Genomic DNA, 17,778 nt, shown 5'->3' with positions numbered 1-17,778 from the left:
ATTGACAACCAACACAGGCATGAATGCTGCAGTTCTCACTTCCATTGCATTTTCACTGCATTTCTAGCATAGATTACAAGGTAAAAGTAGGAACCATACTTGTATTTTGAAAACATTCATAATATGTAGAAAGTAACATTTTATCAGACAGTGATTTTGGCAATATTCAAGGAATAGATCAAACTTCTGGCTGAGCAGCAGTGTGCCATTTAAATACACCATCATCATGGTTTTGCACAAGCATTCTGCGCATTGCAACATTTGCTGTACATACTTTTCCAGAGCAATACAGCAGGAAGCAGCTTGAATGGCAAGCAGCAATAAAGCTTGCAGCTATGGCACAGCTTCTCACATTGTATAGCTGTATAGATGAGTAAACTGCAAAGTGGTGTAGGTATCAATATTTAGATATCAAAATATATCATGCATTGAGATACTTTTACCTGGCCTTCATGCTAGATCAAAAACACAAAGGGAAAATAAAATGATGATGTTAATACACTATATTTGTGGTTGAAAAGCACAATAACCAGACAGAGCACCCATATATTTCAGATTATTTTTGGAAGCAACGATGTTCATAAATTTTGTTTTTGATGCAGAAGTAATCAGAATTATTTTTCATTAGTATGTCTCAATCATTATTATCATCATCCTTAGCCCAGTTACAGATCACCGGCACCTCTCTTGCCATGTACATTATCTCTAATTTAACTACCATCCAGCACTGGATGATCAGATATTGTCTCCAATTAAATAAAGGGAAGCAAACTTCTTTGATGTACCACACATTTCATTCCTAGTCACTGATTCCACTTATTTCTCTGCAGCTCTCAGAAACAAATCCACATGATAACAATTTTGGTGTCATAACTGATGCAAATACTATTTCTATCTCCCTAATATCACTCAATTTACACATCAGCTCAACTGCTGTTGAAACTCTCATTGATGCCATTGTTGCCTCAACATTTGACTACTCCCATTGATCCCTGGCTGGCTTCCCTTGTCTCCTCGAAGTACACAGGGCTGGATTTATCTTTATATATCTGCCCAGTTTTCTACCTTCATTCAATAAATATTCTGCGGGAAATGGACAATAAGCCTGGAAGATTTTCCTTTGTTCATCTCTGTTACCAACATTCACCAGGTCCACCCCTAAGACCATCAGAGATGATTGCCCTTGAAATTGTGGCAGCAAAATTTCAAGAAGAAGAAAGGAAGATGAATCCTATTTTTGTACATTTTATGATTACTTTCCTGACACAAAGTACCTGACATGCTCGCCCCAAATTACCTGCCAGATTTTACAATACCTTATGATTGATTTTATTTTGTTACAGCCTTATTGGACTTTATTCCATTTTAGTATTATGTATATTGTAAGCTGTCCTGGACAGATATAACTAAGCAGACACAAATGTACACGTTTTAGCTTCAAGTGGCAAGGAGCTGAAAACTCTCTCACTAAAATTGTACTATGACAGAAAGTTGTACCTTAAATTATGTAATATAGGCAAGCCACCAAAATATATCTTCCCGTTATTTTTCAGATTGAGACCGTGGTTGGTTCCTGGAGAACTTATGTGCAGACTTTCTTCTGTGTTGCTTACTGCATCATGTATGGAAATGTTTGCTGCCAAAATGGGAAATATTTGATTCATTATAAAATCCAATTAAAATGCAATACAAATTGAAAACATTGCTATCAAAAAGAATACCTTGTTTCAGAATTCTTGATAATGTGAATGACTTCCATCTTCCATCATTGTGACGGGCTTTACTGGTGACATTAACTGTACCTGAGCCTAGATCGTAGCTGACCTTTATTCTCCCATCAGCTAATTCAATGCTCATGAAATCTTTCTATGACAATGAAGAAACATTTAAAGTTAATTATTGGAATTCTGCTCAGTCATGTAAAATGTGAGTAGATTGTTTAGAATGTATTGACTTGACATTTACCAAGTCATCTGTGGCAAGATACATAAGAAGTGCATCAGAAGAAAAGGTCCTAAATTTGAAAGCAATTGCTGACACATTCGGATTCCAGCGAGTTGGTCGACTAACACCTGCGTAACCTTCACCATCAAACTGCACTGTTTCTTCAGTATCAGTGGATTGTGGGCTTAAAAAAAGGGGGAGACATAGAGAATGTTATTATTTATTTGGAACTGATAATGTCAACAGGAATAAATTGGTCAGGGAGTTACTGAAAGATCTGCAAAAAGCTTTAGTATTGGTGAAGTGAACACTGCAATTAAGTCCTCCATTTGAGGTCAGATGTTCATTTTCTGTTTAGGTTATGTAGTTTTCAAATTCAGAGAGACTGTCCACACTATTTTCAACTCTTTATTTTCCAATTATTGCTGTTGCATTTCAAGCAGCATTACTCTTTATCTCTTGAATCCACCAAGATGTATTTCCAGCTTCCTCATCTTCCTCACTGATAAAATGCTTATCAACAACATGACAGGCAGTTTACCTCTGGACCACCATGCTCATACACTATTTAACCTAGAAACACAATAATTGCTTCCACAAGATTTTAGAAAGTCTTCAATTGTCTCATCCATGAATCACTGAACACTTAAAGTCCCTGTCCCACTGGTGACTTTATCGGCGACTACAGGCAAGTAGGCTTTTGCCACATGGTCGCAGGGTGACACCTGTATGGTCGTGAGTAGTCTCCCCAAGTCGCCTAAAGAGTCGTAATGTTTTTCTGGTCGCCGCTGAATTTTGAAATGGTCAAAACTTTTCGCTGACTGTGGGCTTGACGTAGCTTGTCTTCTCCTGTTGTAGGTGCTGTCATAGGTTGTAGCCAGGATGACGCAGGTTGTCGCCAGGTAACATTGGTTGTCGCTGGGTGCTAACTTCGGTGAATTCCATTGGCGACTACCTACATCAACCGGCGACAGGTACCGGCGACTGAATTGTCTTCAGTTGTCGCCGACAGGGTCGTTGCTTGCCGTACGTAGCTTGTCGCGGGTGTACTTTGGTCAACGTAGGTTGACTTTGGTTGTCGTAGGTTGTCGCCTGTGTGGTCGTAGGTTGTCGTAGGTGTGGTTGTAGGTGGACGTCCTAATGGGTCGTCGGCTGTCCATAGCTTGACATCGACTAGGTGGTAGGTTGTCGTAGCATGTTGTAGACGTTGCCGTAGGGGGTGTCCAGTCGCCGCTTTTTCGGCGACCTGCTTCGACCGTGACATTCGCCAGCAGTCGCCGAAAAAAATCGCCTAAGTGGGACAGGCCCTTTAGTAATGTATTTGTTACTTCCTGACACCAACATTTAAATACACTCCTGGCCAGTAACTTGTTCTGCACCGTCCATAAGATTCAGCTCATCCAGAACTTTACAAATTAAGTCCACATTAAATTCTACTCTCTTCTGAATTATATTGGATCACTTTAAATTCAAATTCCTCATGCTTGTTCTCAATCTCTTTTTGCTTTGTTCAGATACTCTTCCAATCAAGACATGCACTTCACACTGTCTTTTAATCCCATTCCCTTTTTCATTACTTTCATATACAGGACCATAATGAGCACCTTCCCAATAGAGTCACGGATACGCTATTTTCATTCACAGTCTCAGTTTCAAGATATTCAATGATTCGACAGACACTACCACATTGATTTATATAACCTCTGAAATGTTTCCATTTATCTAGTTTATTGCAAAATCAGTTATAATTTTACTCAGTTTTAAGCATATCTATTCTACATTTCTCTTCAATACATTTCTAGGAAAAATGTCATTACTTACTTGTTTTTTGTGGACAGATGTGAAATAATTATTGAGTTCTAACCTCATTTTCTACTGTCACCCACCGGTCATCCTTCTGCTATCCAACCACTTTTGCTATTTCTATAGTTATACTCTTCGTGCACTTTTGTATTTTATTTGATTTTACTTGGTAACATGCACTCTTTTTCACTTTACCTTCTTTTAATTTCACCTCTGCACCCTTGCCCATCCTAAACCTCTCCTGACATAAGCATTCTTTTTAACATTACCATCAAATATGTTACGTGGCGTATCCATGAAAAACTAGATTTTTGACATATACCCTTCTATTCAATATAAATATATTTTCTTTAATTCTCCTCCTCAAATACCACACATTCCATTTTCCATCCACTTTTGTGAAATCATTGGCAGCTTAATAAAATTATTAATCCCCACACATTTATTTTTTAATTCTGGTCTATCTTTGTAATATTTGTATATATGAAAAAAATGGAAGTTCGGCATGTCCCCAACAACCCTCACCAAATTGTGTCAAATAAATTATTTTTAATCGGGGTGGTTTGGGAACAGCTCCATTCAAGGCTGCAAGAAATTGCTGTGAATTATGGACACAGACCAGACCATCAAACAAACCAACCACCCATTCCATTGACTCCATTTACACCTCACGCTGCCTCGTCAAGGCCACAAGCATAATCAAGGATGAGTTGTACCCCAGCCACTCCCTCTTCCTCCTGCTCCCAGCAGTCAAGAGCTATAGAAATGTGAAAATGCACACCTCCAGATTTAGGAACAGTTTCTTCCCTGCTGTCATCACGCAATTGAACCCTCCTACCAACAACTAGAGAGCAGTCCTGGGCTACTATCTACCTCATTGGAGACCTTCAAACTATCTTTGATGAGATTTTACTGGACTTTATCTTGCACTAAACGTTATTCATGTTATTCCCTTTATCATGTATTTGTACATTGTGGATGGCTCGATTGAAATCATGTATTGTCTTTCCGCTGACTGGTTGGCACAATTAGCAACAAAACCTTTTCACTGTACCTCAGTAGACGTGACAATAACTAAACTCAAACTCAAAAATAATTTTCTGAATTTCTTATGTGTTTTCTTGGTGGGTCATTTTTTAGTTTACCAGACCAGATATTACCCCATTTTTATCCTCCTGGTTTCAAAGCAAACAAATTTAAGTGATAGTGTTGAATCTGGAGTCTAGAGTTCAATAAGAGAGAAGCACATACCTCACAACACAGCCTTTGCATTCTCCCTGCCTATTCCTGTAATTCCACAATCCAATAGGTTTACGATCCAACGAAGTTTCTCCCATACAACCAGTGAATGTCGTTGTTTTGACTACATCTGATTTCTTGAATGAATTAAAGAGAGAAGATAAAATTACATTACTTTCTATAATGCTGAACCAGGAAACTTAAAGGGTAACAATCATTAAATGTCTACAAAGCCACTACATTTCTCAAATAATTCCTTGTAAAATTTGCTGGAATAAGTTAGAAAGAGGTTGTATGAAATTCAAGAATAAGAGGTGCAAGAAGGACTTCCACTAATGCCCATGAGGCTTCTTCTTCTTGCATATGGCGTACACAGCCTAAAATTGTAGGACTACTTGTTCTTTTTGATCTTATTTGATTGTGCAGGCCGGGTTGATTGCATTCGTCGAAACAGGGTGGACCACGTGAAGGTTGCAAGCTTCCACCCCTCTATGAGGCCGAAAGACAATTAATGACATTTCAACGTGCTATTAAAACATCCAAAGTAAGATGTGCTGATCATGTCTCCAAAGATGAATCCAGTCTGTTACAATCAACTTCCTCACAATGCACTTAAGAACGCCAAGGTTTTTTAATTAATATCCCAGAAGTTTAACTTGATCTATTATATGTCTCTTTCAATCATATGCTTTTTCTTTTTTGAAATTTCACATGAATGTTATAAATGAAAATTGGTCATTCAACTTTTGTATTAGATAATGTCTGATCAGTACTGTCAGAAAAATAGGCTCTAAAAAGGTTAAATTGGCTCATTGCAGAATTACTACGATATTATTAATTTGATCTGTGCTGTTTAAGTACCGTAACACTTAAAATACAATAGAGAAGCAGAAAAGCAACTGAAAATGACTGAAATAATATCTGAGCAGGCAGTTAAAAATGGTGTGCATTGCAACAGCATTTAAAACAAAGCTTTTCCTCTGTGAAGGATATCTGAGAATTTGGTAGACATCATACATTTTTTCCCAACAATTCATTTAGCATAATTAAGCAATAAAACCCAGACACTACTATGAATATTTTATGTGTTGATAGAAACTGAATCATTGCTGCAAATATGAGAGTATTAGAAAGTAGGCTGAATTGTAACAAACTGCCCTAATTATTTAATTTATTTTCTCCTGCTCCTTCTCCTCCTGTACCTCATAATTGGTGGCAATACAGACCTACAGCCCTGAATTCATCAAACCGCTTTCCAAAGTTAGCTATGAGTTACTGTGACGGGGAATAAGGAAAGTGTAATGAGGCTGATGAGATTGCTCTGTTGAGAGCTGGCATGGATTGAGAGGCTAAATAGGCCCCTTTTGTACTATAATGAGTAATCTTTGTTATCCAGTGTTTTCTATGTTCTTTTTCTCTTATAGGAAATTTCCTCCAATCAACACTTCATCACTGATATTTATGAATCGTGAGCATAAATCCACAGAGCAATGTCACTGTGCTATTATAGACCAGAGTTCCAATATGAAATGCTGTAAAAGGCCCTGTAAGAAAAATAATTATTAAAAATACCATGCACCATAGTGCCAGTTGTGGTGCACTGAGGAACTCTCTCATCTATGCACCAGAGGTGGTGTACTTGAGCTTGATGCAGAGACCAGCTCAAAATCCATGATGACACATTAATGCACATCAAGAGATGATGCCATTTTGGAAATGTCACTAAACAGAGCCCCTGTCTACCTCTCAGTTCCATGCGAGCTTAGTTAAGGAACAACAAATAGGTTCCCCTGCTCTCTTGGCCAGTGGCATTGTGCCACAATGCCCCTATAACCAGGGGCATTGTGGAGCCTTGCTATGTACAAACTGAGAACATCAGAGCAAGTGAGAGAAAATAGTTGGAATTGTTTTTTTACAGTGCAACACAAACAACAGTTCAAAAAGTCAACTTAAGCGCTTTAAAATGTCCAAATGTAATGATGTTTTTAGTTTTCGAGATAGGAAACAGGCTCTTTAGTCCACTGAGTCTGTGCCTATCATCGATCACCCGTACCATTGAAACATAGAAAATAGGTGCAGGAGGAGGCCATTCGGCCCTTCGAGCAAGCACCACCATTCATTGTGATCATGGCTGATCATCCCCTATCAATAACCCATATCCCTTGACTCCACTAGCCCCTTGAGCTCTATCTAACTCCCTAGAGCTCTATCTAACTCAGTACCCTATCCTACACACTAGGGACAATTAACAGAAGCCAATTAACCCACAAACCTGCAAATCTTTAGAATGTGTGAGGAAACTGGAGCACCCAGAGAAAACCCACATGGTCACAGGAGAACATACACACTCCGTACGGACAGTACCCTTGGTCAGGATCGACCTGGGTCTCTGGCGTTGAAAGGCAGCTACTCAACTGCTGCACCACTGCGCCACCCCAAAGTTCTATATAAAGTCTGTCTCGTTATATTATTGAAATAGTTTTAAAGCATGCAGATTTTGAAAATAAATTGACCACAGAGGGTAGTTGATATCTGCAAATTGATCATTGATAAATTAATGTGGTAAATCATCATCCACAATGTTCGCAAGAACCACATCATAAAAAATGTTGTACCTTGACATCACCAGTCAAACCACCGACAAAGAGATAAGCATTTGAATCCACGTCAAGTATTGTATAGCCTTCAGGCGACACTGCGCTGTATTTAGTTGGCATGATGCTTGCTCTTGGGCCATCCAGAGCACGTACAGAAATGGTACCATTTCTTCTAAACCTTTTTTTGTAAGAAACAGTCAATTACTGCCGATGTTTAAACATTAAGTAGGAAGTAAAATCAAATTTTAAACCAATCATATTAAATTTTGCTCAAATGTAATTCATTAACACAAGGAAGTTTCAGTTGAAACTGTTCCATACAACTTCCATCACACCAAGACTGAGGTGAGAATATAAAGATGGAGACAACAAAATTGGGAAGTTAAGCATAAAGTCAGTGAACCTCATGAGAAATTAATATTTTTCTTTTCATACTCCATTACATGGCATTTCTCTATTTCTTCAGTTCCTCCAATACACTGTTTCTGAACAAGAGGAGTCTAAAGCCCCTGTCCCACTTAGGAAACCCGAACAGAAACCTCTGGAGACTTTGCGCCCCACCCAAGGTTTCTGTGCGGTTCCCGGAGGTTGCAGGTGGTTGCCGGAGGTTGCAGGTAGTGGAAGCAGGTAGGGAGACAGACAAAAACCTCCGGGAACCACACGGGAACCTTGGTTGGGGTGCAAAGTCTCCAGAGGTTTCCGTTCAGGTGTCCTAAGTGGGACAGGGGCCCTTTTTTAAATCGTTAATCTAAACTTCCTATGTTTTGCCTGTGTAAGAATATGGGGTCCAAAAGAAACAAACAGCCAGCTCAACATTCTGCAGGAGACTCCCCAACCTTGCATTTAACTCTCTTGAAACACCCTGCTATTCTTTTCTGCCTTATGACTGTATAATCCATCTAATAAACATAAATGCTTCTTATGGAACTGAATTGCTCGCCCAAACCGTCTTCAGAGTTACAAATAGTTTCCCTGAAATCTCTATTGGATCAACCTTTGTGTCAACCTTTTATTTGTAGCCCCAGTCTCGTTTCTCCTGCAAATGAAAATGTTTTCTCCAGCCTGTCTAAGTCTTACATAATTCTAAAGATTTCATTTTGTTTCTCTTTTCATGAGAAAAGAATCAGTTTGCCCAGACTTTCCTGAGGGGATTAACCTCGCAATTTAAGTAATATTCTGGTAACTTTTACCTTGTCAATCATGTTGTATCGTTACTTTGTTTCCTATTCATTATTCATTTTCTAAAGATTGCAAATACTGCTAGAAAATCCAGCATTCACTTTTCATCCTTGACTGCCCTTGAGGGGGCAGCTACACTCTTGTACTGCTGCACTACTTGTGAAAGTACCATAAAGGAGTTGTTGGGTAAAGAGCTCCACGATATGGGCCCAGTGACAATTAAGTAATAGTAATTGCTAATTATTGAATTAATTAATGAGTCTGATCCAAAACATTGCCTATCCATTCTCTCTAGATAGTAAGTTTGCAGGTGACACTAAAGTGTGTGGTATTGTAGATTGCGAAGATGATTATCAAAAGTTACTGCAAAACCTTGGTCAGTTGGGCAGAGGAATGGTTAATGGAGTTTAATGCAGATAAATGGGAAGTGTAGCATTTTGGGAAATCTAACCAGGGCAGAACCACAGATCCTATAGCAAGCAAGATAGTGCACTCCTGCTAAATCCAATGGGCTGAAGTGTAGTACGCTACGGAGCGGAACGTCAGCCTTTTCTTCGGCCATTTCAGTAAACCCGACCCGACCCAACTTTGTATATTCCTCTCGCAGTGTAATCAGCGTTGCGGGGGAACAGTTTGTATGTGTGATATGGTGTTAGACCCATTATTCATAATTTTGTTAATTCATAATTCTGCTATTTTTTGTTAATGATTAATATGTCAATAAATTATAATTCTGGTAATTTTCTTTTTTTAATGTTTTTTTTAAATTTTCTTTTTTTTAAGTTAAAAAAAAATCTCTTTTTAAATGGCTCTTGTGCTGTGTTTGAGTTGATGTTTGTATTAAACGTGCACTCATGTAATTCATTTGATCACACTGTTCACAAGATGTGGACGCCATGGCCAAAGCAAAGATAGGAGTGTAGAAACGGAAGCTGGTTACGGAAATGGGGCCGAAGATTACCCATGAATCTGCCCATGACCCTACTACGTCTTTTTCGTCGAGTGCACTATCTTGCTTCCTATAGGATCTTTGGGCAGAGCCTTCACTGCAAAGAGCATGGCTCCAGGAAGTGTTGGAGAACAGAGGCATCTAGGAGTGCAGGTACATATTTCCTTGAAAGTGGTGTCAAAGGTAGATAAGATGGTCAAGAAGGCTTTTGGCACATTGGCCTTCATCAAACTGGGTGAGTTTAGAAGTTGGGATGTTATGTTACAACTGCACAAAGTGCTGGTGAGGCCACAGTTGGAATATTGTGTTCAGTTTTAGTCACCCTGTTATATGAAGGATGTTGTTAAGCTGGAAAGAGTGCAGAGAAGATTTATGAGAATGTTGCTAGGACTTGAGGGCCTGATCTATAGGTAGAGATTGGGCAGGCTAGGACAGTGTTTCTTAGAGTATAGTAGGATGATAAGTAATCTTATAGAGGTGTATAAGATCATGAAGGGAATAGGTAGTTGCACTGAGTCTTTTATCCAGAGAAGGGGAATTAAGAACCAGACAACATAGGTTTAAGGTGAGAGGGGAAAGATTTAATAGGAATCTGAAGGGCAACATTTTCACACAGTGGTAGTGGGTATATGGAATTAGCTGCTGGAAGAGGGAGTTGAGACAGAAACTATAACACCATTTAAAATGCATTTGGACAGGTACATGGATTGGAAAGGTTGAGAGTTATTTGAGCCAAACATGGGCAGGTAGGACTACTGTAGGTGGGACATCTTGGTTGGCATGGGCAAGTTGGGCCGAAGGGGCTGTTTCCATGCTGTATTACTATATTGCTGCATGACCCGTTGAATCCAACCAGCATTTTATGATTTTCTTGAGTAATGGCAGTATACTTTCTAAGTTAGGGCAGTACACAGGCAGGAGAAAATTTGCAGGTGGTAGTATTTTAGAAATGCCTTGGTGTTTTATATACATTGTTTCCAACAGCCATGTGCGTTAATGGCGGTGTGTGAATATTTAATGCAATGGAAGGGGTGGTAGGCAAATAGGCTACTTCGTCAATGATGATGATAAGCTTCGTGAATATTTATGTAGCTGCACTCATCGAGGTAAGTGGAGAACATTCCATCACATTCCCGATTTTTGACTGATGGAGGAAAGGCTTTGTTGTGACAGAATACCCAGACTTTGACATGCTTTTGCAGCCATAATATTCATGCAACACTACAATTAAGCTTTAGTTCCATTGTTTAGTTCACGTTGCCCATCAATGGTAATGCATTGATTGTGGTTATAATGCCTTCTTGGATATGGCCATTTTTGGTATTCACGTGGCATTGTGTTATTTGCTGATTATCAGCCAATGCTGGAATATTGTCCAGATGTTGAGGAATACCTGAGGAATAAGGTGAGAGGGGCAAGTTATAATGGGAACCTGAGCATTTTTTTTCCCACAGAGAAGGTGGTGGGTATATGGAACAATCTGTCAGAGGAGGTAGTTGAGGCAGGTACTAGAGCAGCATTTAAAAACGCGCTGTAATAATCTGGTCGAGACCCAAAATTTGGCAACTGTAATAAGGATCGTGGTGAAGAAGTGCCTCTTGATCATATTATCCACAGCACTTAATGCCACTTTCCTGATGATTGGAAGTAGACTTATGGGGCAGGTAATTAACTAAAATGAACGCTCTGCTTTCTATGAGCATACTATGGACATTACAAGTGTTAACAGTACTCCAAATGCAATTTTCAATTTTATACACTTTGGTTGATGCTATTCTTTTTTTATGGCCTGTCAGTGATTTATATGTTTGTTCTCCCAGATCGCTCTCCTCCTCTATTCCATTTATATTATGAGGAATATCTTTATCCTTTCTAACAAAACATCCCACTTAAGTCTGCTGAATTGATTTGCCAACACAGAATCAATAGAGTATGTGAATCACAAGTCATTTTATAAGACATGGAGCAGTTATCTCCACAAAAGAGGCTCACTTAAAGACAAGCAGCCAATTCATAAAATGAAATATAAATTTAGAAAGAAAAGCCAATTAACCCATTATTGCAATTGGGACAATATTTTTCATGTGTGCGCTCATTGGGTGGATGGTGTGAGGGATCGTCTGGGCTTATATTCACTGGAACTTAGAAGGATGAGAGGAGATCTAATAGAAACATATACAATTCTTAAGGGATTGGACAGGCTAGATGCAGGAACAATGTTCCAGATGTTGGGGGAGTCCAGAACCAAGGGTCACAGTTTAAAAATAAGGGTGAGGCCATTTAGGACGGAGATGAGGAATAACTTTTTAACCCAGAGAATTGTGAATTTGTGGCATTCTCTGCCATGGAAGGCAGTGGAAGCCAATTCACTGGATGTTTTCAAGAGAGAGTTAGATTTAGCTCTCAGGGCTAACAGAGTCAAGGGATATGGGGAAAAAGCAGGAATGGGGTACAGATTTAAGATGATCAGGCATGATCATATTGAATGGCGGTGCTGGCTTGAAGGGCCGAATGACCTACTCCTGCACCTATTTTCTATGTTTTTCGTAAATTGGGAAGCTTGACAATCAGTATCAATTGAGATAGGTTGGGGGGAGGAGGAGGCAAGAAATCCAGCAACTCTTAAATGAAACAGGCACTTTTGATTAAAGGGTGGCAGGTGAGTCCAAGAGAAGTTGGGGCATCACATGGGTCAATTTTTTCAGGAGTGAAGTAGAAATGTACCTTCCTATCCTGCAAATCTTTTAAAAACATTCTGCAGTAACTTCCAGCAGACTAGTTATGGAACAGTCATTGGACTGTTCAACAACCAACAGCATCCGTATTTGAGAATTTGGTTTCTTACCCTAAGGTCCCAATCAAAATTATATGTTTCCACTCAGATGAAAACAAAAATGTCCATAAACAACCATAATTCTTACCTTGAGGCTTCAATTCTATACCAGTACTGGTCATTAATGATCAAATCAGGATATTCAACACGTCCGATACCAGATCCCACATCCCATAGGAAGTTGACTTTACCTTTACGCATCTCAATCGCTAAGAAATCAGTCTGTTGAGCAACAATAGAATCAAAATTGAGGGATAATTAAGAAACCACACTAAAATGTTCATTAACTGACTTTCAAATGAGGCAATAGCTATCTATATAATTAAAAGTCTAAACTTGACCACTTCCTGTTTGCACTGTATATTGATTTTTAGAAAAAAAGCTACGACTTACGGCTGTGATTTTTGGCCATCTTACTCAGAGTCCCTCTCCGCTCATCAGGGGCAGCGGATTTTCCCATCGATTAAAAATAAAAGTTATTTGTGTTTAAAAAATGTTGAGGTTCTCTCTCCTGTCAATCACGCCATGAAGGAGGGGGAGGAACTATAACCCCCGTTGGGAGGGGGAAACACTATAAACCCAGAAGTGTGGGCGTGGCTCAAGTGTGGTTTTAAGCGGTTTTGTGGTGTTTTATGTGGTTTTATGGTGGTTTTACGGTGGTGTCACCCTGCTTGAAATGGTATGAAACTGCATTTGAATTTGGTGGCCTTGCACCCTGCTTGAAATGGTATGAAACTGCACTTGAATTTGGTGGCTTGCACCCTGCTTGAAATGGTATGAAACTGCACTTGAATTTGGTGGCTTGCACCCTGCTTGAAATGGTATGAAACTGCACTAGAATTTGGTGGCCTTGCACCCTGCTTAAAATGGGATGAAATTGCATTTGAATTTGGTGGCCTTGCACCCTGCATGAAATGGTATGAAATTGCATTTGAATTTGGTGGCCTTGCGCCCTGCTTGAAATGGTGTGAAACTGCACTTGAATTTGGTGGCCTTGCACCCTGCTTGAAATGATATGAAACTGCACTTGAATTTGGTGGCCTTGCACCTGCTTGAAATGGTGTGAAACTGCACTTGAATTTGGTGGCCCTGCACCTGCTTGAAATGGTATGAAACAGCACTTGAATTTGGTGGCCTTGCACCCTGCTTGAAATGGTAAGAAACGGCACTTGAATTTGGTGGTCTTGCACCCTGCTTGAAATGGCATGAAACGGCATTTGAATTTGGTGGCTTTGCACTGTACTTGAAATAGCATGAAACTGCATTTGAATTTGGTGGCCTTGCACCCTGCTTGAAATAGCATGAAACTGCACTTGAATTTGGTGGCCTTTCACCCCGTTTGAAATAACATGAAACTGCATTTGAATTTGGTGGCTTTGCACCCTGCATGAAATGGTATGAAACTGCATTTTAATTTGCTGGCCTTGCACCCTGCCTGAAATGATATGAAACTGCATTTGAATTTGGAGGCCTTGCACACTGCTTGAAATGGTATGAAACTGCATTTGAATTTGGTGGCCTTGCACCCTACATGAAATGGGATGAAACTGCCGTTAAATTTGATGGCCTTGCAATCTGCTTGAAGTGGCAGGAAACTGCATTTGAATTTGGTGGTCTTGAACCGTGCTTGAATTGGAATTTCAAGGAATAGCCGTGAGTCAACTGCCAGCCCACCAGCCATGAGTGAGTGAGCTGCCAGCACTCCAGGCTTGAGTGACTGAGCTGCTAGCCCAGGAATCCATTCGGCACACAATGTCCATACTAGCCCTCTGGAAACCAGTCCCTTCAGCTTACAACATCCATACTAGCGCTCCAGAAAGCCCCCCCCCCTGCACTGGCCACCAATATTGGAATTGGTGGAGAGGTGGAATATTGCATTGGGGGTCCAGCCCTCCCATGTGAACATGGGACCCAACGGGTCCCAATTAGTCTAGTAAATACTGTAAAGAATATTTAGCAAAGGAAGTGTTAATTGCTTTTTAAAACGTGCACTTACTCTACCTTAGTGCAAAGCCATTCAGATATTCTACAATACTTAAATAAGAAACCTCAGTATAAATATTAACACTAACCATTTAAACGGAATGAGTTAAAAATATATACTTTCTAATATTTACTAATTTCTCTCCCTAGCCTTAAACTGTGTAAATATGTAAGGATTAATTCATGCAGTTAAGAAGTTGAGGATTAAAACTCATTTGGAACTCATGGTAGAGCTCTGATAACTAAGTGTGTCACTATTGAAGGTTCAAGTCTTTTTATAAGACTTAAAACTAAGAACCTATCCACCCTCTCAATGCTTGAACCAAATAAGAATATGGAAGATTTTAGCTTATCCAGCTAATATTTCAGTCTCAAACAAAATAATTGCTGTTTGTGATTCTTAGCTTTATGAAAACTCATCACATTAACACTGTACTGACATTATAAATATAATTTCTTGGCACTGAAATATTTTGCTCAACTTGCAGACGGGAAAAGCACAGTAAAAATACAAATTGTAATCAGAGTAATTTGAGATGTAGCGGGAAAATGCTGTGGCTTTATTCCTTACTTGCACTCTGTTGCAAAGGCGCAATAATGAAAATTACTTCTATCACATTGCAGTGTGATCTATAAATATTATACATTAGCGCTATGAGATCATGGGCATGAAAATAGAGATTCTTTGTCACACCCAGTATGTGCTGACCATCAAGCATTTATTTACACTAATCCCATTATATTCTGCCCAGTGTACCATTATGTCCTGTTTACACTTTAAAAGTAAAATTTGGAGGGTCATTGCAATTTCTCAGGTCATTCTGTTTTCTCTCAATAAAATTTAAAGGACGATGCTTTTTCATAGATTGATCAAAGCATTTGAAAGGTTTCCCAGTTGGATTGTGGTATGCCATTTTGATTTGTTGAAACTAGCTTTTAGTAGGAACTGGAAGAATTGTTAGTTTCTATGTTCCGTTATTTGTATATAATGATTACAGTACTCGTATATTGTTGGTCTCAGACTTAATTCCCTCACTGATCATCAACACCACAATATAAATGCTGCTGAGCACACAATGGTGTTACTTTAAAGCGGTATGTCCAACCCCTTCATTCACTTCAGATGTCAACAAAAAAGACATTGCAATTTGATAGTTCAGTCAAAAGGGGGAGACAAAGTCACTTCTTAAGTGATAAAAATGTGAATACTCGTTTTCCCATAAATGTCTCTTTCTTCTCATCTCACTATTCAAAGTAAAAGTTTCAAATTGATGGCCCACTGTGACTGACTTTGTAACTGAAGTATATAATCCTTCCTTATTCAGCTTGTCGTATCAATTTATGATTTAAGAAAATAACTGTTAAATCTCTACTTGGCTTTCTCTGCGTTGAGTGTAAAAGTTGCAGAATGATAGCTGGTCCTAAGTCTAGTTTTCCAGCTGTGATATTATCTTGGTGAATCGATATTGCACACTTTCAACCAACCTAAAGTCATCTCTATATTTTGACACCTAAAATTATACTGAATTGTTTTATAAAAAAAATACAAATTCTTTCGTTTTCTTATCCTCACAATTTATAAAAATCTAACCTACTATTACTCTTTCTAACTTGCACTCAGCTTTTCAGGAAATTATACATTTGATTCTTCAGAAATCTTTCCATTGATGGTCTCCAAAATCTTCCTAATGAGTTTATTTTCCTATTTTAATTAGATTCACAAACTACATTACTCTAACATTCTACTAACCCAATTGATGTCTAATGTTCCTTGACCTCATTTTATATTGTGCCTTTTCTTTTCCAGTTTATTTATTTATTTATCACAAAACAAAGATATTTTCTGAGAGATTGTAGCGCTCTCTACTCCGATATTGAAAGTAGGTTGAAATACTCTTATCCTCTGTTCCAAGCTCTAATATGAGAAGTTGTAAGTGTGCACTTTGGATTTTTCTTCTCAAACTTTGTCCTATCAATTTAAAATCAAATTTCAAAAATTCTATTGAATTTCCAGGATCAGGTGATGATTGCAAACCAATGCCAGATTTCTCGACCAATCTGTTCAGGTTCAGTAGATTAATCTAGGTGACACCTAATCCCAGCACTGAATGTGTGAGGTTCTTACAGAGGTGGGGTCTTTTAAATTGAATGTTAATTCAAAGCCATATCAGCCTAGTTCAGTGAGCATAAAACATACCAATAGACAATAGGTGCAGGTGTAGGCCATTCATCCCTTCTAGCCAGCACCGCCATTAAATGTGATCATGGCTGATCATCCACAATCAGTACCCCGTTCATGCCTTCTCCCTATATCCCCTGACTCCTCTATCTTTAAAAGCCCTATCTAGCTCTCTCTTGAAAGTATCCAGAGAACCGGCCTCCACCGCCCTCCGAGCCAGAAAATTCCACAGACTCACAACTCTCTGTGTGAAAAAGTGTTTCTTCGTCTCCGTTCTAAATGGCTTACCCCTTATTCTGAAACTGTGGCCCCTGAATCTGGACTCACCAAACATCGGGAACATGTTCCCTGCCTCTGGCGTGTCCAAACCATTAATGATCTTATATGTTTCAATAAGATCCCCTCTTTGAATTATTTTGAATATCAAAGAAGTCCTGAGCAATATCCGGTTACCATTATTCAAACAGGGTATCTTTTTTTGTGCAAATCCAAAAATTAACTACAGAAAATGCCAACAGAGACTTGGGTTAACATTATCTCACTGCCAATAATTAATTTTGAGATATGGTTGTGAAAGATACAATGTGCAGCTCATCGATTCATATTCTTTGTTTCTTCCTGCATGGGTACGTTTATATTCTATACTATACTTATCTCTTATATCAAAAATAAAAAAACTGGGAAACTGAACACTTTCTTTTTTCAGTAGTTAATTTCGATGGCAAGGTTTCACATTGGAAATGCACGACCAATCAAATAAAACCAATTTTAATAACTAGACTGGTAACCTGATATTAGGCTTCACATGTATGAACTAGTATGAACAATTCAGGTTTACTATCGCCCACAGACACCAAGTGCATTTCAAGTTCAATAAAACCCTGAATAATAATGTAAGAGAATCAGGAGAACACTGACTGCAGAAACTCATTATAGAATTAGTGTTGAAAGTGGTGCTTCCATTAATTCCTTTGCCATTGATATGAAGAGCATTCTCACTGGAGTGTAATTTCTGGCTGACACTCATACAGCTTAGAAAATCCTACGTTATCATTACTCAGTGAGAAACACT

At 38.9% G+C, this 17,778-nt stretch overlaps 1 protein-coding gene across 7 annotated transcripts in view; it reads right to left on the bottom strand.

Annotated features, from left to right (window-relative positions):
- lama2 (laminin subunit alpha 2) overlaps positions 1-17,778 on the bottom strand; it is a 342,464-nt gene that overhangs the window by 29,608 nt on the left and 295,078 nt on the right. For 4 of the 7 annotated variants that reach the window (XM_033021242.1, XM_033021244.1, XM_033021246.1 and 1 more), the window contains 7 exons: positions 12,633-12,766; positions 7,602-7,761; positions 4,999-5,123; positions 1,966-2,128; positions 1,722-1,866; positions 1,498-1,636; positions 444-455 (listed from right to left, as the gene is read on the bottom strand). In XM_033021242.1, the coding sequence (XP_032877133.1) occupies positions 444-455; positions 1,498-1,636; positions 1,722-1,866; positions 1,966-2,128; positions 4,999-5,123; positions 7,602-7,761; positions 12,633-12,766 (878 nt within the window). The remainder of the gene's footprint in view (positions 1-443; positions 456-1,497; positions 1,637-1,721; positions 1,867-1,965; positions 2,129-4,998; positions 5,124-7,601; positions 7,762-12,632; positions 12,767-17,778) is intronic. The other 3 variants (XM_033021248.1, XM_033021243.1, XM_033021245.1) reach the window with 1 other exon arrangement.

This window comes from Amblyraja radiata, chromosome 5 (assembly GCF_010909765.2).
Source record: "Amblyraja radiata isolate CabotCenter1 chromosome 5, sAmbRad1.1.pri, whole genome shotgun sequence".
Lineage (NCBI taxonomy): Eukaryota > Metazoa > Chordata > Chondrichthyes > Rajiformes > Rajidae > Amblyraja > Amblyraja radiata.
Note: the sequence above shows the minus strand (reverse complement) of the source record. Positions and strands in the feature narration are given on the sequence as shown.